This window comes from Callorhinus ursinus, unplaced genomic scaffold (genome assembly GCF_003265705.2).
Source record: "Callorhinus ursinus isolate GAN/ISIS: 27379988/994484 unplaced genomic scaffold, GSC_fseal_2.0 scaffold87, whole genome shotgun sequence".
Taxonomy (NCBI): Eukaryota; Metazoa; Chordata; class Mammalia; order Carnivora; family Otariidae; genus Callorhinus; species Callorhinus ursinus.
The window spans coordinates 2,271,117-2,298,781 of NW_027397149.1; the positions used below are offsets into that span (position 1 = coordinate 2,271,117).

A 27,665-nucleotide genomic window follows, 5' to 3' on the forward strand; every position below is an offset into this window, starting at 1 on the left:
TGCCTGGAATCCCTCCAGAAAGGCGGCCCTAGCCTTTTCAGTAGGAAGAAAACCAGGAAGTACGACTGGGTCCTGTGGCAGGGAGAAGAGTCCCAGAGGTGTTCTGGGGACTTCTCTGAATGCTTAATACTGTAATGACCTGTGGGTCTGTTAATCATTTTTATTTCCTAATTTATTGGAAGGAAGACAGTAAAAATAAACAGACTGGAATGGTTTTATTTTTAAAGAGAAACTATGAAGGAAATGCCCTTAACCTTTCTTGCTGGGCAGGTAGCCACAGAGCGAAGCTTCTCCCAGGCTTGGGGTCCCTTGATATTTAAGCCAGCCCCTTGCAACTAAGACACCAACCAGAGTGAACTTTGATGTAAGATAGCCCTGGATCCAAATTCTCACTTCCTGTCGGGTGGCCTTCCGCAAGTTTGGGCCCCTCTCCGCCTCAGCAGGATTATCTGGGGATAATAATGCAACTTCACAGAGTGTCGTGAAGACAGCAGACGCAGCAGGGGCCACAGACTGGCATGGCCACATGGAGCAATGTATTTGGCTTGGCTCACGGAATTTATTTTCATTGAATTCATTGCTGGGCATTTAAAAATCAGAAATTGTACCTAAAAGTCAGCCTTTCAGCTTCCCTGCTAAAAATGAAATTAGGCAATATTAAACTGCATTTCTTTAATAACCATCGGCCAGGCAGAGAGATGCTGCCTCCTTTCTACGGGGCCCACCTTCCCCATCCCCCCAGGACGCCCTGCCTCCTGCTGCGTCGCCCATTGCCAGCTTTACTCTGGTGTGTATGTCACACAGAGAATGGTCCCCCTTTTCTCGAGGCCAAGTGCTGGGAGGAGAAGACCCCCGAGACTTACTACTGATGATCGTGATGGCTTTGACTCCTTAATGCGGGGTTAAGTGGGCAGAACCCTAAGACAGTGACCATCAGAAGTTTTAGATTGTCACACAGCAGCACGGTGAGCCCGTTCTGACTGTTGAGGAGGCTCATCTCATTCTGGGGGTGGTCTTGTTACCCACCTCCTGCTGTTCAGGCTCATCGGCTGGGTTCCCCTCACTCCTTGTGTCACACCGTGACTCAGGTATTTATAGTTGTGTGACTTGTTTCCAGCTAGGTCGGGAGTCCTTGAGAGTGGTGGCCTCGCCCCTCACGTACTTTTATCCTGAGGCCTTTGCAGTATCTGCTCGGAACAGAGTAGCTGCTAAGTAAATGCTTAGCAAATTTAATTGAATTAGGCACCACTTCAGTTCCTCTCCTCGTGCTGGAGACAAGGGATGAAGGCACAGTTTTAGTCTTTTTTGCCTTGTGCTTTATCATCCCAGTTTAGAGAATTAACATAAACCTTCCCTCTAAGGCATTATAGAGCAGACAAGACTTAAATAAAGATGATGGATTACTTCATGTAAATTTACAGGTGTGCCTGGATATATATGAGTTGTTTCTAAAAGCTGTATATAAAGAGTTTGAATTTGGGCATATTTCAAGTATATTACAGGAAGACGCAGTGGTCTGCTTTGCAAAAAAAAAAAAGAAAAAAGCCTTGGTAATGAAAACAGTCACCCTGAACTGATCTGTTCTGCAAAATTTGGATTATATTCTTCAAGTGTTTACTAGTCATACCATGTTAATCATTTGGGCTGAGATCAGAAGGGAAGAGAAATAGAAGTTAACTTTGTGATTCTTCTGAAAATGAGGGCCAACTGGAAGCAGGTAGTTGTGTGCCCTGGGGCCAATGATGGACGCACTCAGTCAGCAGGTTGTCCAGGATCAGGCCAGCACGTCCAGCACTGAAAAGGATGGGGAAGGGGTCCGAGCACCTGTATTCCCGTTTATGATGTAGACTCTCCCCATAGCTATTAACTCATGACCCTTAAAAAGAACAAATTCAAAAAAAACCAAATTCAACAAGATTACAGGACACAAGGTCAATATACAAAATTCAGTTGTATTAACAATCTGAAAACAAAATTAAGAAAACAGTTCTGTTAGCATCACAAAGAATACAATATTTAGGAATAATACATTCAGACAAAAGTATAAATGTATAATCTGAGAACTACAGAACATTGTTGACAGAAGTGTAAGATCTAAGCAGATGGAAACGTCCCTTGTTCGTGGATCTGGAGATTGATTTATTTTTTAAGATTTTACTTATTTGAGAGCATGAGCGGGGGTTGGGGGAGGAGCAGAGGGAGAAGCAGACTCGCCGCTGAGCAGGGAGCCCAACGTGGGGCTCAATCCCAGGATCCTGAGACCCTGACCTGAGCCAAAGGCAGACGCTTAACCGACTGGGCCACCCAGCCTCTCTGGATCTGGAGATTTCATGTAGTTAAGATGGCAGCACTCCCCAGACTGGGAGAGTCCCAGCTGACTGTGTGTAGACACTGACAAGCTAATTCTGAAGTTCATATGGAATTGCAGGGTACCCAGAAAGTTAAAGCAATCCTGAGAAACAAGAATCAAGTATTGTAGGAAGACTTAAACTTCCCGGTTTTGAAACTACTGCAAAGCAATAAACCAGTATGGTACGGGCACAAGGATAGACTGATGAAGGAATAGAATTGAGAGTCTAGACGTACACCCACATGCCAGTGGTCAGCTGATTTTTAACAAGGGTGCCAAGACCGTCCAACGGAGAAAGAAGCCAGTTGCAAAAGGCCATTGCTGTAGGATTCCGTTTAGAGGAAAATGCAGAGTGGGGAATCTAGAAGTAGATTAGTGTTTGGGGCTGGGGTGGGGGCACCCATGGTGTCAGCTACCAGATCTGAGGTGGGGAAGATGTTCATATTGGACTGGTGACAGATGCATCTACCTGGGGAAACACTAAACCACCACGGATACGTACAGTGCACGAGGTGAATCGTGCGGGATGTGAATCATAACCAGTAAAGCTGTTAAAAATGAACACCAAGAAACTCTTGTAACAGGGTACAGCAAACTAAATTAAGATCATTAAAATGGCAAAAAACGACATTTGAAAAGTTATAGTAGAATTAAAGTATACAAGCTCAGGAAAAAGAAATGAGCCATATCAAGAAAGATTAAAACACAATAAAATAAAGATAAAAGTTTAAAAGAGCTTTGAAACCAGGAGAGTAGAATTAAAAAGAATGAAGATCAGAAACACAAAAAGGATAAAGGGTGAACATAAACATGAAAAGAATAGAAAAAGATTGTCAGGGAAAAAAAGATTGTCAGAACTGAGTTTTTAAGGCCTAGAAAATTAGTGGCGTTGGGGGGGGTTGGAACCAGTAAAATCAGTTAAAAATAGCAAGATCTCTCAGTTAAAAGTGGCAAAGTTGATAAAGGATGCCAGCTCAAAAATGAAGGGGAATTACTCTCAATATTTAAGACAAATAAACAGACATTTTAATATGGCAAAAAAAAACTATTAGAGGGCGCCTGGGTGGCTCAGATGGTTAAGCGTCTGCCTTCAGCTCAGGTCATGATCCCAGGGTCCTGGGATCGAGTCCCACGTCAGGCTCCCTGCTCCTTGGGAGCCTGCTTCTCCCTCTGCTTCTCTCTCTCTCTCTCTCTCTGTCTCTCATGAATAAATAAATAAAATCTTTAAAAAAAAAAAAAAACTATAAGAGGCAAGCACCTAAAAGGTAGAATAAGGAGTAGATCCTCCATGGCGTTAATTCCAGACCTTGAGTCATGTCAAGCAGGGCCCCAGGCAGCCCTCCCACTCCCGAGGGTCTCAGTACCTGCAGACAGGGTCCTTGTTGGGACATAGTCCTTTCCTTGTGGCTCCTCTGTGGCTCTCCCCAGGAGGGAACCTGTCCTTTAGCCTGCTGACCGTAAGGGAACGTCCCTCGACCTCCCTGAACAGGAGAACATGCCTGTCCCCTCTGCACTGTGGGAGGTGCAGGCGGGCGGCAAGGGTGAGGGGCATGGGGCAGGGAGGGTATTCTGCAGAGTCGGGTGGGGGCAGGCAGCAGTAAGTGTGCCACACACAGGACCAATATGGGGAGGGCCTGGCGAGGTTGCCCTCAGGGTTTGAAGAGGCCAGTACAAGGACGGGTGAGTGCGTGTCTGGCCTCCCAGGTGACCAGCTGGCTACAGGCTGGCAGAGGGCCAGTAAAGTGACAGATGTGTCCACCATGCTGGGCGCCACTACATTCTTAACCGGTGCCTGGCTCAGAGCCCTCAAGAATGGTTCGCTGCTGTCCTGCTCAGCCCAGCACGGTTTCCACCAGCCCTGTCCTTCTATGGGTCTCTAAGAACTTCCAGGGACCTAAATGAGTCAGTCCCTGACTCAGCCCAAGGGTTTGGGAGGTGGTTCTTGCACTGGGTATTTAATGGTAGCTCTGGAACTCTCAGCCGCCCGAGAGCATTTCTCCAGTGTCCTAAAGCTTGTGAGTCCTCTTGTATGGACATGATTTGTCAGCACCCTTGTTAACCTTGTACAGTTAGCAAGGGGAACTTAGGTTCCGTGGGCTTATTTTAGGCCACAAGAAAGAGGAAGGCACCAGGGGAGATTCTGCCATTTTGTTATGCCATTTTGTGGACAGTCTCGGAGCCCAGGGAGAGGTGGAAAAGCCATCCAAATAATAATGCCAGGTTCTGTGCCAAGTGTTAGTGCTTGATTCTGATCCTTTGGGCTAACCCATCAAGTGGGCACTGTTCTTTCCCTCCACTGATAAGAAAACCAAAGCACAGATCCCTTGCCTCAGGTCATAGAGCGAGGAAGGGCTGGTGTGGGAGGTTTGAGCACAGAAGGTGTGAGTCTCTAACCAGGGCCCTCTCTACCTCCCTCAGAGAAGGAAGGGGCAGAACTGATGGGCTGTGGGGGCTGGCCAGTGAGCGCTTGGGGCCTGAGCAGGGGCAGGGGAGTCGGAAGGTGTGGGCTCCCCCTGCTGGCCTTCTCTCCAGTCCGTCTTCCACATCCACCACAGAAATAACTTCGAGTCGTGCCTATGGAATAAAGGCAAACCGGGCTACAGAATAAAAAATACAAGATTCATTGCTTGGCCTCAACTTCTACAGTCGGCCTTCCCCTTCATCTCTGCCCTCCCACCACCCTTTGCCCGTGTCTGCCTAGTCAATTGCCGTGTGTCCTCTGGCATCCCCCTCCAGAGTCCCCCCTCTCAACCTTCCCCTGCCCAGCCCCACGTGCCGCCTCATTTCCTAGCACTGCTGCGGGTACAGTCCTGAGCCTCCTAGCTCCTTTCTCTGTAATCAGGGAGCATTTAGTGTGCTTAGTTCATGAGGCTGAGCACCTTGCCTGCATTCATTTCCTCTGGTCCTTCCCAGCAGGTGAGTCCAGCCCTGCTGTTAGGATTGTGCCTATTTTAGAGGAGGAGCCTGAGGCTCAGAACGCTTAGCAGATTGCCCATGGTAGAGCCAAGAACTCAAACCCTGGCTTGTGTAAAACCCAAGCCGACTGCTCACCTCCCCTCCTCTTTCTCAGACACCACCCTGTGCAGGGCAGGAACCCTGTCTTCTTCATCTTTATGTGTTCCAGGCACAACACAGAACAAATGCTTGAAATTGAAGTAAAGGCCCCAAGCAATCTGATATTTTCAGCCCCGGTGATGAGGTATGACCCTTGATCCTCAAGAACTTGAATTTTCCAAGGTTGCAGTAATGACCATGGTAATGATAAGAACAGGAGTGAGCGCTGTCTATTGAGCATACTTGTTTGCCAGGTGCCACGGTACTGAGCACTCTGAGGAAGATACTGTTCCCATCCCCATTTTCTAGCTGAACTCACTTAGCCATGGTTATCCAGCTGGTAGGTGGCAAGGGCAGGTTCTCACCAGAGACACTCCAGAGCCCATATTTTTTTCTTTTTTAAGGTTTATTTATTTATTTTATAGACCAAGAGAGCAGGGGGAGGGGCCGAGGGAGAGGGATAAAGAAACCTTAGCAGACTCCATGCTGAGTGTGGAGCCTGATGCAGGGCCTCATCTCTTAGCCCTGAGATCATGACCTGAGCAAACCCGACTGTGCCGCCCAAGGGTCCCCAGAGCCCAGATTTCTAACTGGTTCTATCACCCTGGGGTATGGGCTGCAGCACCCTCCCTCGCTGGGGGTACAACCCTGAATTCTGTGTGTCTAGCAGTTACCCAAGGCAGTTCCCTCCTTATAATGTCCCATGGGCTGGTTTCTCATTTCAGTTTCCAGACTACCTGAATGACGCCCTAGCACTGACCATCCTAGGCTTGTCCACGGGTGGGTGGGTGTGTGTGTGGGTGTGTGTGGGTGTGGCAGGACGGGCATGTACACTGAATATACATATATACATAATAGGAATATATGTAACCTCTCCCTGGCTTACCAGTAGGACTGTCCCTTTGTTGGTGACTTCCAAGAGTGAGTCTGCCATGGTGCTCATTTGTTCCCGTCCTGTTTTTGTTCTTTCCTGGGTTCATCACATGGAGAGCCCCAGTCTGCTAGGTGGCCAGGTGAGATCTTGGTTGGGAATGTGAGAAACACAGGCTGTTGGTCCCACTTCACAGCAACTCTGGATTTCCCTTTACAGGGAATGGTGTTTTCCGGTGGAAATTGGGAGTTGGAGCCCTGCCAGGTGGCCCAGTGTGGGAGAAAGGCCACTTTCTAGGTCTGAGACATCCATTAGGTCACTTGACCCCTCTGAGCCTGCTTTCCTTTTTCATAAGATGGCAGTAGTCATGTGCAGAACCTGCATGATGATTAAAATAGCTTCTGCAACCACCTAACAGTCCCTGGTGCATCCTAGGTGCTCAGGAAGGATTCACTCCTTCCCTTCTTCCTTTCTGGATCTTCAGAATGTTGAAATGAAGCCATTCTTCCTTCATGTCATGGCAAGCCCATCCTGGATCTTTGGCAGTAAAGTACTATGTGCTTGGTTTGTGTCAAACTGTGGACATTAGTGCACACTATATCTTTATTTTTTTTTTTTTAAGATTTTATTTGAGAGAGAGAGTGAGTGAGAGCGAGCACGAGAGGGAGGAGTGTCAGAGGGACAAGCAGGCTCCCGCTGAGCAAGGAGTCCAATGTGGGGCTTGATCCCCGGACCCTGGGATCATGACCTGAGCTGAAGGCGTTTAACCGACTGAGCCCCTTTAAGATGCCGAGAATGTGCAGTGATCTGGTTGGTTCTCTCTTGCCTTTTGTTCCTGGAAAGTAAGCCCTGCACCCAGGCATCTGTGGTTGCTATTAGAAGGCCTGTGATTCCTCTGATAAGGGTTGCTGGTACTGAGGTTGCAGACACAGTTTGGGTAAATGATCGGGGTTTCCTTGTCTGATGGATCCAGTGCTGTTGGGATTCGTGGCAGGGAAATCAGCCATGCTGTGTGGGATGGGCAGAGCTGCAGACCCTGTGGCCCCAAACCTCACCAGCAGCCATCTGGATGGCCTTCTGGAAGCACAGCGGCCTCGTGCTGAGCCCAGTCTGAGCTGCTTGAGCCGAACCCTCCACTGAAAGTACGCTGTCATGGGGCTTACGGGGGCCCCCAGCCTCGGACTGTGTGATCTGAGGGGTCAGTTCCCTTAAGGCCCACATCACAGCAAGGGCTCGCTGGTAGGGTCGACTGCTGCGTGCCCCCCTCCACAGACATCCTGTCCCGGCCATCTTACCACTAATGCAGGGGGTAGAGAACCTCGGCCTCTCACTTCGCGAAGCTGAACACAAAGAGCTCTGCTCAGTCATTCCCCAGAGTCTCGGGGACCCGTGTCTGTGTGACTCTGGAGCCCAGGTTGGTCCCAGTGCTCCTTTGTAGGTCTGGCCGTCCTGGCTGCTGCCAGTGGGGCCATCAGGACAAGGCTGTGACGGGACGGGCATTGAGTGCTGTCGAAGCAGAGGGGAGCCCAGGTGCCGACTGGAGGCTGTGAGGAGCAGAAGCCGGGAAGGCCGGGAGGGGTTTCCTTCATGGCCCTTTGGATCCACGAGGGTGTAGTAGCCTCTCTCCCCCACCACCTGTGCTGATGTTGAGCGCTGCTGGGTGTTCCATCTTTTCATGGCCAGTTAATCTCTTAAGGAAGTTAAAACGGGGTGGCAGACCTACGCTGGGCTGTTGCTGAGCATGCTGGTCTGCTGCCCCTACGTGCTGCATTGGGACGCCGCTTCTGCAGAAGCCAGCATCGCCTGCCCCGGGTCACCCACTGTGCTCGGTCACATGGATGCCTCTGAATAAGGGGCCGTATGTTGTCCAAGGTTTGGGATCTGGGCTCGGAAGCCAGACTGCCTGGTAAATCCCAGCTCCTCCCTTGCTAAGGAGCGGGAGCTTGGGCAAAATGCCTTAGCTCCTGGTGTCCTCAAGTGGGGAACGGGATGGTAGCTGCCACCTCCTCAGGCCGCGGTGAGGACCAGCTTGTATAACACACGGAGAGCTTCGATCGGTGTCCGGCACGCTGCATGCGTTCAAGCAATGGTGTTAGGAGCAGTCTCTGCAGGCACTGTCTGAGAGGCAAGAGCGGGGCTGAAAGGCGTGAGAGGGGCTTGGGTAGAGAACACGGGCAAGACCGAGTGGGGAATGACTCAGTGGTTGGTGTTCTGCCTGTGTGCTGGGTGTGCTGGCTACTAGGAGGAAATCTCAATGAAACATGCAATTCTGGTCACTTGAGCCTTGAAATAATTTTCACCCATACAGACGGGCCCAAGGCTCCCCCTTGTCTCCATGCCTCCCCTCCTGGTTGCTTTAGGCTCCCATCTGGGGAGGGAGAAATGGAGGGAGAGTGCAGGGCAGGGACCCTGAGCAAAGGGCAGAGCCCTGGGAAGCAGGAGAACATGAGAGGGCCTGGCAGGTGTGGAAGCCAGTGCTGTGACGTCATGTTTCTTCTCTTGAAAAATCACGAACGGGGGTGGAGGGGGAGTGTCTTTGTGAGGCGTGTCTGTCACTGTGAGGAGTGAAGGCAAATCAGCACCAGGCTAAGGCTTCCCACACTTCTGTGACCATTTGCCCTAGGCCTGCCCTCCGGGAGGGTTCTAGTGAGTCGGCCTTGGCCGGACCCTGCTCTGAGGGTAAGTCTGATGAGTTCAGGGACCTGAGATGCATTACCGTTTGTGAGTTTCACCTGCAAGCCACATGCTCTGCCCTCTATGAGACTCCCTTGCCCCACTTGCGGTATTGTACCTGACCTTGCTCAGAGGTCAGTCTGCCGTGGTCAGTGTGAACATTTCCCACCCCATGGGAAGGCCCCTGGTGGCCACAGCTCCTGCACAGAGGCACTGGGTGGCAGAGACCAGCTTTACTGTGCCCCCCCCCCTTGTACTGGTACCTGGGTTATGCCCCTTGGTGTCCAGGTGGAGAAACCATCTGCATCCCTGCTCTAACGATTACTGCAGACTTAGTGACTGCAGACAGCACTGCTTTATGGTTTCACAGTTCTGGAAGTCTGAGATGGATTTCCTAGGGCTAAACTCAACAATGTCAGCAGGGCTTTGCTCCTTCAGCAGGCTCTAGGAGAGAACCCGTTTCTTGGCCAGTCCCAGTTTCTACAGGCCCCCTGCGTTCCTTGGCGCCTGCTCTCTCCCTCCTGTCTTCAAAGCCAGCGGCCTGGCATCTTCCAGTTCTCTTACTCTGATCCTCCGGCCTCCCTCTCTGAGGACTCCCCATTGGCCCACCAGGATTCTCCAGGATAAGACCACCCCCACAGCAAAAAGCCTTAACTCACGCCCGCAAGTTCCTCTTGCCACAGCGGGTAACGTATTCACAGGCTCCAGGTCACGGGACTTGGCCGCCCTCGAGGGGTCCTTAGTCTGCCCCCACACTCCAGTGTCCTAGCACCTCTTAGTGAGGGATCATTTCTTCTGCAGTGGAGACCTGTGACCCCGCCCGAGTACCTTTGCCCTTGTTGCTTACAAGTTCCAGAGAGCTCGGGCAAGTCATGTCATCCTCTGTACCTCAGTTTCCCCATCTATATAATGACTCCTGGCATTGTCAGTATCACACGAGTGAGTTCGCACTAGTAAACTGTTGAGATGTTTTCACTCTCCCTTGCGGCTTTTCTCTTGATACAGCCATGGCCCAAGCTTGTTACTTTTCTCACATGGTGCTTGCGTGGGTTGGGCGTGGGCACATTGTGAGTGTCTGAAGGGCCATGCTAGCCCACAGATCGGCGGCTTGTCGGTGCCCCACCACTCAGTCCCTCATTGTTTGTGTGGTTCTGGAAAGCTAGCGCACAGAGTGCTGTGTGGACCTCTTCGGGCTGGCAGCTTTTGCCTCCTCCTGGAGTTTTCTTGGAGTAAATTCCCACTCTTGGCATCACTGATCAAAGCCTTCCAGCAATGCGCTCAGAGGGTTCTAGAATGCGTTTACACAGCCACCGCAACTTCCTGGCAGTGGGTCTCCCCTTAAAAGGGGAGAAGCGGCTTTCACCCTTTGGGCAGTACTGCTCATGTGCCGGGCACCTTGCTGGGTGCCGGGGAGCTGGCGTGGACAGACAGGCCCGATTCCTCCTGTCGCAGAGCTTGTCTCAAGCAGGAGAAGGCTGCTGTTTGGTTAATGGGACTGACACAGCACCTCATTATTCTTCTCATTTGCATTTCCTTGTTTACTAATTATACGGAACACAAAACGGTTCTGTGGAGGACACGTCCAGGTCTTGTGCCCCAGGACGTGCCATTTTCAATATTCTGAACTCGATCCGTTCTCTGGGTCTCTGTCTCAGCTCTGCCCCCTGCCCCCTGTGCCCCCCTCCCCAGCAGTGTTCTGCTCATTGCTAGGAAACATGCCACGTTGTGTTCCTAGGGACAGACGTCATGGTGCGCTGCCTCAGGCTGCTGAAGGAATTTAAACGGAAGGTCGAGGATGACCATGACCAGGACGACGATGAGGATGAGGAGGTCATCTCCAAGGCAGTGCCCCCGGTGGACATCGTGTACGAGCGGGACATGCTCACGCAGACCTATGAACTCAGTAGGTCCCATGGGCGAGCACCTGCGGGTGTGTGACTCCCATGCGCTGCGGGTCCAGAGATGTGTTGCCCACGTGGTGAAGGAAAGGGCTGTGTTGGTGAGAGTGGGACGCAGCAGGGAGCCCCATGGTTCCCTGGAAGGGTCGGGCTTTGGGTCGGATCTGAGTGTGGTAGAACGGTAGCAAGGTCCCTGAGCCTCCGTTCCCACATCTCTACACTGGGGATGATATGCACCCCAGCGCATGAGGGGGACTGAGTGAGGAATAGTATCGGAATGTCAGTGTAGAATGTCAGTGTAGTGCTCCTCTGTGGAAAGCACTCAAAAACTGAGCCATTAATACTACAATGCAAAGATTCGAGAGCCACCCCCATCTTCTGAAATTGGTCTAGACTTAATGCAAGCTCGGAGTCTAGTGATGGCGGGAGGGTAATCATCTCTCCCCACTCCTCGCCCTTTCCCTAGACCCCCTAGAATCCACTAAGACAGCAGTGACCCAGAGCCGTAGATGGGGTGGCCGCGGGTCCCTGTGGGGAGGTGGACAGAGGAGGTGCAGTGGCCATGGGACACGAGTCAGCAGCTGGTACGAAGCCACACCGGTGAATCAGCACAGCCTTTTTGAGGGGCTTTTTGGCATTTTTATCAACTCTTAGTATCACTCCAAATGGGTTCCTCAGAACACAGTTTGGGAAAAGCTGCCCTTAACCCTGTCATGCCTACTTTGAGCACGTTATTGGTTTGATATGGTGATACATCCTTGTCCCCTCTTTTGATTCTTTTTTTGAGAGAAAATGCAAGTGTGCACTTGGTTTGGGGGGTGGAGGAAGAAGAAGGGGAGAGAGAATCTCAAGCCGACTCCACGCCCAGCATGGAGCCCAGCATTGGGCCCGATCTCACGACCCTGAGATCATGACCTGAGCTGAAATCAAGAGTCCGACACTTAACCGACTGAGCCACCCAGGCAGCCCCCCTTTTATTCTGATGTTTATTTTTGTGCAAGTACAAGGGCTGCAAGCTCTCCTTTATCCAGACGGCTCGTACCCGGCAGCCTCAAGCGTGCACTGCAGCAGAAATAAAGCGGGAACTATTTTCTGAACACAGAGCTTTGCCGCAAAGCCCGCCCTGTGGTTCGTGCACTTTGTGGGGCGGGCCTCCTGCCTCCCCTGCCCCCACGTCCACCAGGCTCCGTCCTGGAGTTCCCAGTCCCAGAGCCACTGAGTGAATTTCAGAGGGCTTCTTGGAGGCACAGACAGTGACAGCATGTAGTAGGGCAGGAGCTGCCAAAGTAGAGGGAGCCAGTAATAGAGCACAGTCGCCTGCCGCTCGCCTACCGCGGGGCCCGGCGGCATCAGGGTCCGGAATGCCTCTGAGTCTGCCCAGAAAGCCAGGGAAATGGAAACAACCTCTTAATTAAAATTTTTTAAAAAAACAGGATCCGTCTCACGTATCTGGCAAAGTCCCCAGGAAAGAGCGAGCTCCCTGCTGCTGGGCAAAAGTGATGGTACCAGAGCTGAGCACATCCACAGCCGGTCACTTACCATTTACTGTTCTGACAGGGAGGAGGCAGCCCCAAAGCATTAGCTTTTGGGAGGAGTGTTCAAGGGTTCTTGGTAGGGCAGGGAGAGGAGGCAGAGACTGTATTCTGCATGTTGGCTCCACCACATTGACGAGTCTGGGCTTCATGAGGGTGGCGGGAGCGGACTTGGCCTTGTGCAGGAGGGCTCCTTTGCAGAGGCCGAGGCTCACGCCTTACATCGTTTCCCACAGTTGAGCGCAGAGGCACGAAAGGAATTTCCCAAGCTGAAATCCGAGTGGCTATGAATGTGGGAAAGCTGGAAGCAAGAATGCTGTGTCGTCTTCTTCAGAGATTCAAGGTTGTCAAGGTAACATCCTGAGTCACGCGCACGCTTCATAGCGTCTGGGTGCACACGGGGCGTGATAGCCAAGGGCTGTCTCAGCCGGTCTCGGTGGCAGGTGGCTGCCCACAGGCATGTCATGGCCCCCCCCGCCCCCCGCTGACTCCCTGACACTGGTTTTTGTTGGTTTTCACTTTTTCAAACACAGAATCAGTCTTTAAGCTCTGAAAAGTCAGCAGGAGATGTGGCCGCATGGGGGGCATAGTCGTGTGGGGACTCCCAGGAAGCTGGCTAACCTCCTACAGCCCCTTTAGTCAAAGCAGGTACTGTCCAGGGGCCCTCTCCACTCAGGCCTCCCTCTCTCTCATCACTTGCCTGGCTCCTGGGGACAGCGGGTTGGCTGACCAAATGCATCTGCTGGTCCCCTTTCAGAATTCATGCCTGCATTCCAGCCCTTATCCTTCCCTCTCTTCTTGCCAACATTTTGACCATTTTGCTGGAAGGCAGGATTACAGTCGAGCTAATGATTGCAGAACGCTTGGCGTGTGCCTTGGCATGAGCTTGGCATATAGAAGGTGTTGCTCTTCCTGCCATTAAGGGCCTGGGGAAGCCCCTTTTCCCCTGTTCGAACAGGGAAGATAAGAATGAGTGTGGGTTGGTGATGGCCTCATCCTCCACCCCCAAGGCAGGGGCCACATGGAGCTGTTGACCTCCAGTCCGTGAAAACATTTCTGAACCCTCGAATCCTGCATAGCTAACACTCACTGCTCCCTAACCATTTCCTGCAGGCCTAGCCCGTGCCAGGCACTGGGGAGTTGGGGAGGGCCAAGTTAGGAACCTGCCCTCAAGGAGCTCACGGTTCTGTAGAGCAGACACAGACTCAGGATTGCAGTGTGGAAAACCATCTCCTACAGGCCTGTGGAAGCAGCACCTGAGAAATAAGCAGACAGGAAGACAGTGAGGGAACGTCAGCGGGGCCGATGCAGGGCCCCAGCAGTGACGGGAGGTGCAGGAAAGATCAGGAAGCAGCCCCTGGCTCACCCGCATGCCTGAGTGTTGTCGCGCGCTCCAAATGTGATTGAACACATCTCATATCCCCCCCAGGGGTTCATGGAGGACGAAGGGCGCCAGCGGACCACCAAGTACATCTCCTGCGTGTTTGCAGAAGAGAGCGATCTGAGCCGGCAGTACAAAAGGGAGAAAGCCCGGAGCCAGCTGCTGACCACAGTGAGCCTGGCCTCAGTGCAGGAGGAGTCACTTGTGCCTGAAGGGGAGGACACGTTCCTCTCTGAATCTGACAGCGAGGAGGAAGGCCGCAGCAAGAGGAAAGGCAGAGTGTCCCAGAGTGACGGGAAGGCCAACCTGAACGCCAGTCTTGGGACCCAGCCTCATCAGTCCACCTCAGCAAAGGGTAGGGGGTGCCCTCAGGGTCAGCGGGGGGAGGGCTGGTGAGGCTGGGGGCGCATGTGTGCCCTCCATCTGAGCTGCTGCCAATCCCGCCTGGCTCTGGGGATGTTCAGAAAACAGCCCATTCGGTTTAGCAGACACTTGGGGATCTCCTTGGTGCTGTCCTAACTGGGGACCTGTTGGTGTCACATGATCACATAATCCTAAATTTGGAGGAGATGGTCATGTGGTCTATCTCCTGGCTGCTTGCAAGTCAGTCCTCCTTGGCCAATGTTCATTTTGTTTTGTTGTGTTTTTACTAGTAAGGGGATGCGATCCAGTCAACTTCCTCCGTCCCCTACCCTCCAGCCATCTGACGAGCCCTCAAGTTTTTAGTTGAGTTAGAACTTTGTTAAACGTGTGGTGGGTGGAGCCCACGACAGGTTTGCAGGTCTGGCGTCCAGCTAAGCAGGGCAGTGGGGTGGGGAGGGGCACCCACCCTGCTCACTTGGTCCTGCCCCCGAGTCCTCCAACCATCCGTGTGGAATCCTGGGCCCGCGTGGGGCTGGTCCGGCTGCCAAGCGTAAGTGCCCTTCTTGGTGGCCCTCGAGGGGGCTGCATTTCACTCACGTTCCTCCCGCCCCGCCACTGCAGGCAGCTGGAAAGTCGGAAACCTCCACCCACCGAAGAAGCAGCTGCCTTCCTCCCTGGGGGCAGCCGAGGAGAAACGCTGCCAGAGCTCTGCAAGCAGGGACAGCCCGCAGGACCCCGGCAGCTCCGCAGATCCCAGCGTGGCCTTCGGCTCCCGCTGCATGAAGAGCAGCAGCGGTGACATAACCGTGATCGAAGAGGTCAGGCTCGAGAACCCAAAGGTGAGTGCTCATGGTGGGGCTGCTGACAGGCGGACCTCGGCCTTCTCAGTTCTGTACGCACGAGTCACAGCAACAGCGGCAAAGCCAGTGAGGGTGTGAGCACTGCGTGCTGAGTGCTCCCAGCCAGAAAGCGGCACTGTTGTTTACATGGCCTTGTCATTTCCAACCACTCACTCTATTGAAGTTTATTTTGGAAGGAACATTTGTTTAGATTAGCGGTTCTTCCCACTCTCAGCCGACTTAGCCTCCCCGGGGACATCTGACATGTCTGGACGGGGCATGTCTGCTGGTCACGGCTGGGGGAGTGGGGGCCGCCAGCGTCTGGTAGGTGGAGGCCAGCGGCTGCTGCTTAGTCTAGAATGTGCAGGGACAGCCCACAAGAGAGAGTTAGCCAGCCCCAGATATCAGCAGTGTCTGCACCGAGAAGCCCTTCCTTAGATGAATGGCCAGCGTCATTTGCCACGACAGGAAGGTAATTATAAAATAGATCAAAGAAAACCCAAACTGTTCAGTACGTTCTGGCCAGATACTGTTGGGTGTCACCAGGTTAAAGGCGCAATAGAATCAAATGCTTTCCATCGGTGTAATTAGAAGGATTAAAAAGGCCATTGACACAGGAGCACCACTCTCGTGATGGGATTCAGTTCACCTTATGCTGTCCTTTGTCACTTGAACGTGTCTCCTGCGCTTCAGAAGCATGGTGTCAGGACGAGGCAACCCGCACAGGGCACAGCTGGGATCAGGGCGGCTTTACATGCTGGTCCTGCTCTTTCGTGGAGGCCTCAAGCACCCCATCAGAGCGATGTCAGCTCTGGACCGGGGCGAGATGGGGAGGTCCTTGGGGAGTGGGCGACTTGCCTGCCCAGCAGATGCAAAGTGGGGACAAGAACCCATGTGTGTGGAGCTCCCCCCTTGCTTCTCCCTCACTGGTGTGGAGGCCTGTGCTTTTGGTACCAGCCTTACAGCAGAAGCGATGAAGCATGGGGTGCAAAGGCTTTCTGTGGATTTTTCTAGAAACTCTGAACCCCTTCCTCACCTTTGGATGCCATAATCTCTCAAGTCCTGGCTGGGACTGTGTCTCACTGAAGAAGCTAGGCCTGCCAGCAGGTGGATCCAGCAGGTTCTGGAGGGTCTGCCTACCTTGCTCACCTCCCCACCTCCTTGGCACTTTGTGATCAGGCTCACGTGTCTCCAGTAGCACGCACGCTCCCTCCAGGTCCTAGAATGGCTTTGCCTGGCTCAGCTCTTTCTCTTCCTCTTAGAAATCTGTTCCCAAAGTCAGAGCAGAATGCTGTCCCTCTTTCTGCCTTGTGCTGAGAAGGTGTGAAGGCCATATCTGGAAGGCTGTTGGTAGAGCACCTCTATACCTTGCTCTCCAGCCACCGCCCCCCACCCCCGGCAGGTGGCCGATATACTCCTGCGGCTCCCCTCCAAAATGTTTGCTCTAGAGCGGGAGAGCACAGAGGTCTTTCTCCTGGGCCCCTTCTTGAATCTTGAGCCCTTTTGAGCTGGTTCCCCTTCAGGAAAGAACTGTGCCTCTCCTGAAGCCCTGGCCCTCAGCAGGGAAGTGATCTGGGGCTGGCTGTTCTGACACGAGCAGCGAGCAGCCTCCTCGAGCTCGTTCTCATTCTCCTGAAAGCACCGCTCTGAGGAGGGCATCCAGCGCAGGAGGCCCTGGGCCACCTTTGGGTGCTCATTTGTACCAAGTGATTTGCAAGGAATATGTTGGAGTCAGGATTTCCCTTCCCTTCAGGGGACCCACGGGGGTTTTAATAGTTCTGATCCAAGGGCAAATGGAAGGAGTTCATGGAAGCACTTAGAAGACAGGAGCCATGAAGAGAACCGTGGGCATTTGGGCAGGAATGGGAGAGCGCGCGCACAGCCCTCTTCTCCCTTTGTCTCATTTCTCACACATCCTAACGTACCGAGGGACAGCTGCGTGAACCCAGAAGCCCGCCTCTGCTTCTGTCCTATATTCCCAGAGAGTCACAGCCCTCTGGACTTTCCTTCTTGAAACGTGGGCGTAGAAATTCCCTAAAGAGGCAAAGCGCACCTGCAGGGATGGTGTCCGGCCGCCTAACCTCACTGAGCCCATTGTGTTCTTCTTCTCTTGGTCCCTGCTCTAGGAGAGTGGCAGTTCCCAGAAGACGGGGAAGCATGGCCCAGGCCAAGACAAACCCCACGAAACTTACCGGCTCCTCAAACGCAGGAACCTGATCATAGAAGCCGTCACCAATCTGCGCTTAATCGAGAGCTTGTTCACGTAAGGAGCCGTCTGTTTGTCTTGTGCTAACAGTAAATCTCAGGCCAGCTCGTTATCACAAGCCACAGATATGACCAAGAGGCTTCTGCATCCCTGTGTGGTAGAAAGGATTTGGCACTTGTTCTAGTGATTCGGGAAGTTTAGACGTTGAGGAACATCAAGCCCCTAGACGGGGAGAGAGTGAGCGAGCGAGAAGTGGAAGGTGGGGAAAGGGCAGGGCTCCTCTCTTTCCTTGGAGAAGAAACTTAGGCAAATAATCGAATCAGCTTATAAGCTGTTCTTAGTTCTGCATGGAGCCTTTGGTTCAAACGCAGTCTGATATGAAAGCAAAAACAGAGATGCAGGTAGAGCTTGTCTGTCTGGGGTGGCTCTGTGCACGTAGAGGTTCTGCACTCCTGTGGGGTCCTTCTAACCCACCATCACCACCGCCTCCTGGGCTGCATCTTCAGGCTGGGGAGACCGTGTGCAGATAGTGCTGCCTTGGTCCCCTCGTCTGGACCGTGAGGGGTTTGGCCGGACATGGCTAATATCCTGCTGGCCCTGCCATTCAAGGATCAGTGATCTGGAAACATCACTGCAGTGACTCAGTAAGATCTAGACAGTGAGACACACGAGGAGAGGAATCAGAAAGAGCTGCGGACCTGAGTATTGACAGCAGAACACTGGACCGTCCTGTGTCTGGGAGTTAAATTAGCACGGAGACAGGGTGCAGACAACCCCATCACGGCCCCCAAGGTCCCCATCATTGTCAGGAATCACGCTCTCCCGTTAGGTCCCAGGCAATGGCACAGCATGTGAAGCTGCTGGGAGTGGCGGCTTGTCTTTAGCTACCTCGTGATGAGATTATTGGGAATGTTAACTTCATATTTGGTGACACCCCAGGATTCAGAAAATGATCATGGATCAGGAGAAGCAAGAAGGTGTGTCTACCAAGTGCTGCAAGAAGTCCATTGTCCGCTTGGTGCGCAACCTGTCTGAGGAGGGCCTCCTGAGACTGTATCGGACCACGGTTATTCAGGATGGCATCAAGAAGAAGGTACTCTAGGCTCTCTGGCCACCCACCATGCTAGCCTCATGCTATTGGCTGTTTTCCTGTCGGGCTCCTCTTGTCCTTGTCTGTTTTTACTTGTTTCTTTGTTGCTAGTAACTCAGTCTCCTGTTGTGCCTCATCATCTGGGGAGCAGGGGCTGTGGGGGCAGGAAACCCAAAAGAGGAATAACTCGCTTGGACCTCAGAGCAGTAAGCACAGGCCCGAGAGCAGGTGTCCAGCACCCAGGCCCGCCCTGAGTGACAGGAAGGCAAGTAGGACACATCGAAGTCCAGAGCAGTGCTGGTAGAGATTCAGCCACGTTTAGCAGGTGGAGGGTGTAGGCCAGCACACCAAGAACAATTGCCACGGAGACGTGAGGAAACGTCCCCGAGGAAGTGACAGTGGTGACTCAGGACACACTGCGCACCTGTAGATCTTCTGGCTTCAGTTTGTCTGTTTCTGTGAAATTTAAAGTTGGGGGCCATTCCCGTAGCAACTGGAGCTCAGCAGCTCTGCACATATTCTAAGGCGTACATTTTCCAGGGTCGGAGGAATTGGAGAGAGCCCTGCCGGGCCCGGGAACCAGAGGGAAGGTGCTGCGGGCACAGGCACTGGTAATGGTCTGACCCTTTTTTTCTGGCTGCGTTGTAAATCTCTGCCTTAAGAAAGCTGTGCTTTGATGTGGTGTTTCCTTAATAAGCTGGCGAGGTCATTTCTTCTTTTTTACTTTATTTTATTTTTTGGAGACAGTTGAAGTTTGAGAAACACAGAGCAGCGTGAGAAATCACTTACACCGTTTCTGCCCTTCCAGGTTGGCAGCTCTCATCAGTTTTTCTATCTGCTGTTGAGTCCCCTTGACCTTGCCCTTCTCCTGTCCCCCCCACCAACCTGCCACTCCTCCCCTGGAGCAGGCGGGGGATCCTTGTGCTGACCTCTCTCATTGAAAGACAAAAGCCCCCACCCCTCAGCAGCAGCCCCTTAGATTTCTGTTCATCTTCACAGAGCAGTTATTGGGGGGGGGGTAGGTAGCCTTCTCAGGACGGGGTTGAGGGCAAGGAAATCTCCCCCAGTCTAGGAGTGGCCCAGGGATCCACTGTGCCCAGCTCCAGTTTGGCCTGGTGTGCACCGAGCGGAATGGAGGGAGAGGGTGGGGCCAGAGCACCACGAGTAAGCACCGAGGATCCCACGACCTCAGACATGAAGGGCCTGCTGCCACAGGCACTGCTGATGTCACTGTCCTAGTAGCCTATGTGCCCAGCTGGGGAGGGCTGCAGTGCTGTGCATTGGCCTCCAGAGTCAGCTGCAGTAGCTCCCCGGCACTTTGTCCGGCACACAGAGCCCGTGCTGCCGGTGGGCTGCCCGCTGACCCCCTGGAGGTACGTTGATTGGAGCTGCCGGGTGGCAGCACCCACTTAGGCCTTTGCTTCTATGTCCTGCCCTGCCCGCTGGGCCTTCGGGGACCGGACTGACCACTGTGCAGTGGGGGGACGGGAATGCGGTGTATTTGTACCATGCTTGTAAATGCTCCAAGGTGTTGCCTACCTGCATCTCATTGGAGCCTCACAGAAGCCCCCAAAAGTTGGCAGGGCATCGAAGAAGGGTCCCCATTTCACAGATGAGAAGCTGGTCCCCGTCCAGGCGGTACTGCCCATTCCGTGTGACCCACCTCTCCCCGTGAGACCTGCCGGCCAGAGTCACCTGTGTAGGAAACCTTACCTTGCTCTGTCCTGCCAGCAGCAGAGACAGAAGCAAACCTGGCTCTCGGGGGGCCATGACCCTGATGCCTGCCATCTCTTGCCTGGCCACCACCTTCTGCTCACCTCCACCAAGCTGTCTCCCTTTGTCACCCCAGATGACGCACATGAAATGGTCACCACCCTTAACTGTTCGGCTTTAGTACCTTGGACGAGGTGAAAGGACAAAAGCGGCTCTTAAATTCTCTGCCAGTTGGTTTAGACACACACCTGGCAGGAGTCGCACGACGGTGCTCTCAGCGAGGGCAGATTAATTGAAAGTTGCTTACCTTTTCCAGATGGAAGCCCTCAGGACTCAGGAGACACTGTGGGAAGTTCTCAGATAGCTGCGGTGGGGTGTCAGGAGCAGGCCGCCAGGGAGCGGCAGAGGCCGGGGGCCGCAGGGCAGGCCGCTCTCTTTCCAGGGCAGACGTTCCTCACCTGACCTGAGCAGCACGTTTCCAATGGCAGAGCTTTCTCGCTCACTCACTTGAGAGATCTTGGTGCCAGAAATTGTAATGGCAAACTGTTCAGCAACACCTTTCGCTTCGGTCTCAGATGTCTCTTGGAAACGTTAATGAAAACAGGTGTCATCAGGGTGGCATCCACCGAGGAACTGAGGTGTAGAGCTAGATCTCCCTCAGCTCCTCCCCAGACACTGCAACCTCTCGCTCCACAGGTGGATCTGGTCGTGCACCCGTCCATGGACCAGAATGACCCGCTGGTGAGAAGTGCCATCGAGCAGGTCCGTTTCCGGATCTCCAATTCCAGCACAGCAAACAGGCAAGTGGTGGCACCCCACAGGAATCCATGGAAGCTGCCTGGGTCTTTGTGTCCCTGCCTGTAGCAGTTTCCACAAACACCTTTTATTTATGTTCAGGTGAGATCAGTGCATTCACTGGTTTAGCAATTTCTGGATTTTTTTTTTTTTTTTAAGATTTTATTTATTTGAGAGAGAGAGCACAAACTAGGGGAGCAGCAGAGGGAGAGGGAGAAGCAGACGCCCCACTGAGCAGGGAGCCCGATGCGGGGCTCAATCCCAGGACCCTGAGATCATGACCCAAGCCGAAGGCAGACACTTAACCAACTGAGCCACCCAGGCACCCCCAATTTCTGGATTTTTAAGGAAAAAAAAAGAAGTCCTGTTGTTCTTCATTCTACTCTGCCTAATGGTGTCAACAGAGCACTCCGAATCATGGGCTCTGTGAAGTGTGAAGCTCACTCAGTCTCCTAATGGCTCAAAACGAAGTCCAGTTACCTTCTCTAATTTTATTCATAAACCATCTCACGGACTGAGAAGACTCAGCGGTGGGAGAAAATTCTTAGCTGGGTTTACACTGGAGGTGGCCAATGGGCAGGCACAGGGCTCCACGTGGAGTGCAGACCTTGGCTTGAACCAGTTGCTGATGGATTTCACATCAATTCCTGGTATCTGGCACTTCTTTTTTAATTAATTAATTTAGAGTGAGCGAGCGAGTAGGGGTTGGGGACAGAGGGAGAAGGAGAGTGAGAATCTCCAGCAGACTGCCTACTGAGCGCAGAACTCGATCTCACCACCGTGAGATCATGACCTGAGCGAAAGTCACGAGTTGGACACTTCACTGATTGAGTCACGCCCAGGTGCCCCAGATCGCTGGCATTTCTGAAAATGCCAGAGGACCCAGCACATTTGGGGCTGCTTTTCTTACAAGGTAGCAGCTGCCCTGTAGGTGGGGGTGCCCTCTGCAGGTCACCACAGGCCCTGTCACCCCCAAATGTCTAGTGACCTGACACGTTTTATTCATTCATATCATCTGCTTGACTCTGACAGGCAGGTGAGGTTGAAACTTCAGGGCCAAGTGGCTTCATCTGATTCCTGAGGGCAGACCCTGTCCTTCCTTCCAGTGCTCGTTCTCCCAACACACTATCGATCTTGTATTTGAACTGCAGGGTTAAAGTGCCCCAGCCTCCAGTGCCTCAAGAAGTTGAAGAAGAAAGTCAAGGAAAAGAGGGTCCGAGTGGATCAGGAGACTCTCAGCTGAATGCTTCCTCTAAACCAGAAAGCGGACGGGTGAAGAAAACTGATGAGAAAATGGGCATCACCCAGCTGAAAAATTATAACCCTGTTATAGGTAAAAAAGCAGCTCCACGTCAGTGTCTCGTGATGTGTCATTGGTTGTCTGCATGATGATGTTTGGGTCACTTGCTGTTCTGCATTCTAGCCCTGGGCTGTAGTCCGAAGAAGCAGGTCTGAATCGCTAGCTGGGTCATGTGGTCCTATGGCCTCCGGTGGCCTCAATTTCCCTATCTGCACAGTGGGCATGATTCTTGCCCTGCATACCTCACAAGGCTATCAGGAGACTGACATGAAACTGTGCTAGATCCTAACGTGAGGCATTGAGTCACAAAGATGAATTCCTTCTGCTCAGTATCCTTGGGCTGGAACATCCTCTAAGCCACTGAAAACCTCTGTCATTCCTGACCTCATAACCCTTCTGGTAGTTATAGTCACTGAAGAGTTTAGACATTTGTATAATTTTCCCAGAGTCCATTCTCTGACAGGGTTGCCTCCTCCCTGGGCCCCCACCAAGCTGCTCTGAGGTGAACGTGTGCAGGGCAAGTGCCGATTGCTGGGTTGGGGCTTCACGCCTCTCTTGGCCATAAGCCTGCATGTTGGCAGGGGAGGGCAGAGGTGACCCGGCAGGGTGCGGACCGTGTCCTGGTGTGGCACCCAGCCCAGTAGACCTACGATCCCAGGCAGAAGAGGCTGTTTGTGTGACCTCCCTCTCTGCGCATGCGGTCACAGCCGTGTGGCCTGCCTTCGCTCTTTGGGGCTTAGGAAGTACAGGCTGAGGGAGGGCGCCTGGCAGGAGCAGGTGCAGTGAGCAGCACCCGCGCTTGCGCAGACAGAAGACAGTGAGCGTGTTCCTCCGGTGGGCATGGCAGTGGAGGAGGGCCTCCTGGCCGCCCGCCCCGCTGCCCTGCTCCCGTGGCTCCCTGCTCCCTCACCTGTCTTTTCTCCCTGGGGAAGGCCAAGGAACGCTTCATTTGTGTCGTCAAAAAAACTGGATGCTTTCAAAGAACCTAGATTTGGGGATATTTTGCACAGCCCTATCAAGCCGGGGGGCCCCGTGTGGAGGTCTGGAAGGCTCTCTCCAGGGGCTCCCTCCTCCTCCCTTGCTGCACCCCATCACTGTGGCCTCCTGGCCCTCCACCGAATGTACTGGGCGCCTGTGCATCTCCGGCACCTCGCGTTTGTCCCAGGGTGCACATCCCCAGGTAACCTGTGTGCCCCCGCCACCTTGAAGACCTTAGCCGTCCTCTAGGTGGAGTTATAGCCCTCTTCCCCCTTCCTCGCTTTGTTTTCTGATACATGATTCTAGGGTCTTGTTATTTGTGCCCTTTGCCCTGGAAAGTAAGTTCCGTGAGAGAACATTTGCTGTCTCCCTGGCACGTGGGACTCAGTGGTTAGGCGAATTGATCTGAAGTGAATCTGGGAGTTCTCAAGCGCTGCCCTCCCTGCTCTCTCGCCTCAGTTCCAGGACTTGGCCGCTCTCTAGGGTTTCTGCCCAAAATGCCTCGCCTGCGGGCAATACACATGTTTCTGTGGTACCTAATCTACGGGCACCCTACCAGCCACTTGGGGGACAAGCCGGGCCTTGGCAGTACAAGAAGAGTGGGAAAGCAGAACCCGGGCAGGATGAGAGTCCCGGCCTCCTCCAGAAGTGACCTAGAGGCCTCCTCTGTCCCACCCAAGGACCACCAAGATGGAACCCCCCTGGAGACTGAAGTGGAGCTCCCCACGGAGGAAGGTGAGGTGTTCCCGAGGCAGGCACACCACAGCAGCGTCCAGGGGGAGGTCATAGTGCTTTTCCTCCTTATCCTCTGAACCAGCTGAATCCCTGTGGTGCCCTGATCAAAATAAAGTCATAATCCAGACTTCCTGAACCCGTGGGCCTCCTGCCTGACGAGTAGGGTTTTGCCCGAGTTTGTGGTGAGAGGGAGTCAGGACCTGCTGGGATGATACCACAGCACCATTGTGACTTGGACCCTGCCTGTAGCACTGACTCTGATTCTCTCCTAGTATATGTGGATGAAGCCTCATGGAAACGCTACGTCCCTCCCATCCCAGTCCACAAGGACTTTGGCTTCGGCTGGGCTCTCGTCAGTGACATTCTCCTCTGCCTGCCCCTCTCCATCTTTGTTCAGATTGTGCAAGTCAGTTACAAGGTACTGATGACTCCCGGGGCTCTTGTGGGGGCTGGTCCCTCAGCCCTAGGCCAGAGAACCTACATTCACCCAACCAAGGGAAAACACTTCAGACTTGCGGTTGTCTGGATGCATGGATGGGTGGAAGGAAGGGTGGGTGGGTGGGTGCGTGGATGGAAGGAAGGAAGGGTGGGTGCGTGGATGGATGGAAGGGTGGGTGGGTGGGTGCGTGGATGGATGGATGGAAGGAAGGTGGGAGGGAGGGAGGGAAGATGGAAGGATAGATAGATGGATGAATGGTAGACGGTTGGGTGGGTGCAAGGAAGGAAGGAAGGAAGGAAGGAAAAAGATGGTGGGATGGATGGGTGGATAGACAGATTGGGGGGGTGGGTGGAAGGGCAGGGAGGGAGGATAGACAGGATGGATGGAGATGGCTAAATGACTGGGTGGATGGATGATTGCCTGGTGGGTCAAGGGGAATACTTCAAAGACTTGTTCTTATGTTAGCTCAGTCAGATAGATTGAAAGACACAAATAATTATAACAAAGTATGTTTTTTAGAAATTTGGTAAATACAGAAAAAGGAGAAAATGGGTTCAGAGAGACCACTGTCCAGAAAGGAGTGGTGCTTGTGTCTCATGATTCTTGAAATTGACCCTGGCTTTGAGGGTGAGCTGATCCTGAAAATGATCTCTTAGGTAGATGACCTTGAGGAGTTTCTGAACGACCCTCTGAAGAAGCACACGCTGATCCGCTTTCTGCCCAGGCCCGTCCGGCAGCAGCTTCTGTACAAGAGGTGAGGTCCCTGGAATGGACACAGACTGGCCGAGGGTCCTGGCAGGCTCCCTGAAGTTAGGGCTCTGAATGATCATTCACCAGGAAGAGGAAAGGGTTCTGCCTTCCAGGTTGCGAAGACATGGGGTTCTCGTTAATTCAGCAGCCCTATGAGCCTTGTGGATAAAACATAGGCAAATGAGAGGTGCAGGGGGGTAAATTTTATTACTGAATTCCAAGGTTAAAAGAACCTGCAAGTCTCCTTAAAAGTTAAAAGTCTCCTGCAAGTATCGGGATCGTTTTCCCCTTTTGCTGCTTGTACTTTCTAAGTCAATCTCCCATGTAGGCTCGATGCTCCATTGCCCTGGCTTGGGTGTTGGGAAGGGGCAGAATCTGGGTCTCCATCCAGGGCCGGCCTGAGGCCAGTCCTCCAGGACCCACGAGGTAGAAGGGGGAGCCACGAGCAAGTCGCATCCGTCAGCCCAGACGCAAACCCTCTGACCACAGCTGATCATGTGGTGATTGGAACCCCCACTCCCCTCTGTTTTCCAGACGTTACATTTTTTCTGTGGTAGAGAACCTTCAGAGGCTGTGCCACATGGGGCTGCTACAGTTTGGCCCCACGGAAAAGTTTCAGGATAAAGATCAGGTAATGTCTCTTAATGCCCGAATGAACGGGGTCCTGATGGCTGAGCAGTTTCCAGACAGCTGACCTGACCATGGTCTGAGGTTCTTTCTTCGCCCTGTCCACGGGTCTCTAGGTCTTCATCTTCTTGAAGAAGAACGCGGTCATCGTTGACACCACCATCTGTGACCCACATTACAACCTGGCCCATAGCAGCCGGCCCTTCGAAAGGCGCCTGTACATCCTGAACTCCATGCAGGATGTGGAGAACTACTGGTTTGATCTGCAGTGCGTCTGTCTCAACACCCCTTTAGGTACCGTCTGTCTGGGCGGGACCCCAGCGCTCTGCCTGCTTTCTGTGCCATCACAGGGGTTTCGGGCAAGAAGACACTAGAAGTGGCTGCTGGCTTTCAGACTGCTCCCCAGAGACCTAGAGTGTCCTTGGGGCTCCCTTAGAAAGGGGGGCAGTGGGCTATGAATGGGGGGCTCCCAGACCCCCTACACCCATTTCATCTAGGCCACTCTGCTTATTCCTTACTCACGTATTCAGGAGGTATTTGCCAAACACCTTGTGTCTGTCATCTCTTGGGCCTGCCCGTGAGCAAGGACACAGCTGTGCCTGCCTTCACTTCAGATCCCGAGTGGGCCCCGTGCTGCAGAGGAAGCGTACAGGGGCGTGCGTGGAGGGCGAGCTGCTGGGGTGGTTGGGAGCAGCCTTTCTGAAGGGCGGGCACTGAGCGGAGCCAGCCAAGCCCAGAGCTGGGCGAGAGCCCCATAGGCAGGGGCACGGGCATGGCCAGTGTTGCAGAAACAGAAGGGGCTGGTGTTGGGGGGGGTGCGGCAGCAGCTGCCAGTGGAGGAGCAGTAGGGGGGTCGTCTGAGTGCTGGGGGCCTTGCAGGACTTGGTACAGGCTCTATCCGAAGAGCAGGGAGAAGTTCGCCCTGCCTGCTGGGTGGGGGAACGGACTGAGGGGCCAAGAGCAGAAGCAGGGCTGTGACGCTTCTCTAAGACAGAGCTGTCCACTGGTGACCGTGGAGGAGGGGGGCAGCTTGGGAGGTATTTTGTGGGGTGTTTTTGTTTTTGTTTGTTGGGAGGTTTTGGGGGGGTGGCGGGGGAGATATTTTGGAGGAAGATCTGAGCAGATTTGGCCAGCAGGTCGGTTGAGTTGGGTTCGGGGATAAGGCCTTCGCTTGTGTTGTCTTCCTGTCCCTGGAATGTCCCCTGACCTGTGTCCACCTGGCAGTGGCCACGCCTGTGCCAAGCATCGCCTCTTCGAGAAGGCCTTTCCAGCACCTTTATACTGTCTTCTGATTTCCTTCTGGGGATTCCTCAGGCCCAGGAAATTTGACTTCCATCCTCTGGTGTCTTAAAGTGCTCGGTACACAGTCGACATCCCATAAATGTTGATTGACTAGATGGAGGGTTTATGGAGGCCATAGATCAGTGCTCTGTCCTCTAAGCCAGATTCCATCTGGTGTCTACTGCCACTTCAAGGAGGAAGGGATGTCATGTCCAGTCCGCACCTGGGAAGGAGCCCTCGTCCCTTCCTCCTGTCACAGAGCCAAAAGATCAGTAGTACACTTTGCTTTTTGCAAAGCAGGAGTCCCACATTTATTTGGTAGAATTGTTTAGTGCTGGCAGGGTAATGAGCCCCTGTATTTAGAACCTTTAATGTAATGGGTCCAGACAGGACCCATTTAGAACTGTGTGTTTCATGGTGTTCTCTGGCATTCAGTGAGCTAGGCTTTTACCATTTCAGATTTTTAGAGTGCCCTAATTCCCCTGCATTTTATATACCCAGTTAAAAATTTGTGAACCAGTATGTTATTTGCACCAGAGTTGTTGAGGCTTGACAATTGGTGAGTTTCCATCCTTTTTAGTGTTCATGAGCAGAAAGTGGGGAGGCTTAGAGTCCATTAATCATGCATCAATTGTCCCTTTGTTCACCGAACATTCAAGGAGGTTCTGGCCCGAGGACTGAGGGAAAAGCACCATATAATAGGATGTGAACATCCTTTAGAGCAGGGGCGCACTGAGCACGGGTGTGTACTGGAAGCACCTGGGGAGCCTGCTGAAATGAGGATTCCTGG

At 53.1% G+C, this 27,665-nt stretch overlaps 1 protein-coding gene across 1 annotated transcript in view; it reads left to right on the top strand.

The window, feature by feature from the left end:
- GTF3C1 (general transcription factor IIIC subunit 1) overlaps nt 1-27,665 on the top strand; it is a 71,409-nt gene that overhangs the window by 19,188 nt on the left and 24,556 nt on the right. Inside the window, exons 7-19 of the mRNA XM_025853781.2 lie at nt 10,684-10,851; nt 12,615-12,730; nt 13,808-14,114; nt 14,744-14,961; nt 17,088-17,224; nt 18,107-18,260; nt 20,667-20,770; nt 21,917-22,098; nt 23,503-23,778; nt 24,051-24,196; nt 24,874-24,971; nt 25,502-25,598; nt 25,711-25,888. Of these exons, the coding sequence (XP_025709566.1) occupies nt 10,684-10,851; nt 12,615-12,730; nt 13,808-14,114; nt 14,744-14,961; nt 17,088-17,224; nt 18,107-18,260; nt 20,667-20,770; nt 21,917-22,098; nt 23,503-23,778; nt 24,051-24,196; nt 24,874-24,971; nt 25,502-25,598; nt 25,711-25,888 (2,181 nt within the window). The remainder of the gene's footprint in view (nt 1-10,683; nt 10,852-12,614; nt 12,731-13,807; nt 14,115-14,743; nt 14,962-17,087; nt 17,225-18,106; nt 18,261-20,666; nt 20,771-21,916; nt 22,099-23,502; nt 23,779-24,050; nt 24,197-24,873; nt 24,972-25,501; nt 25,599-25,710; nt 25,889-27,665) is intronic.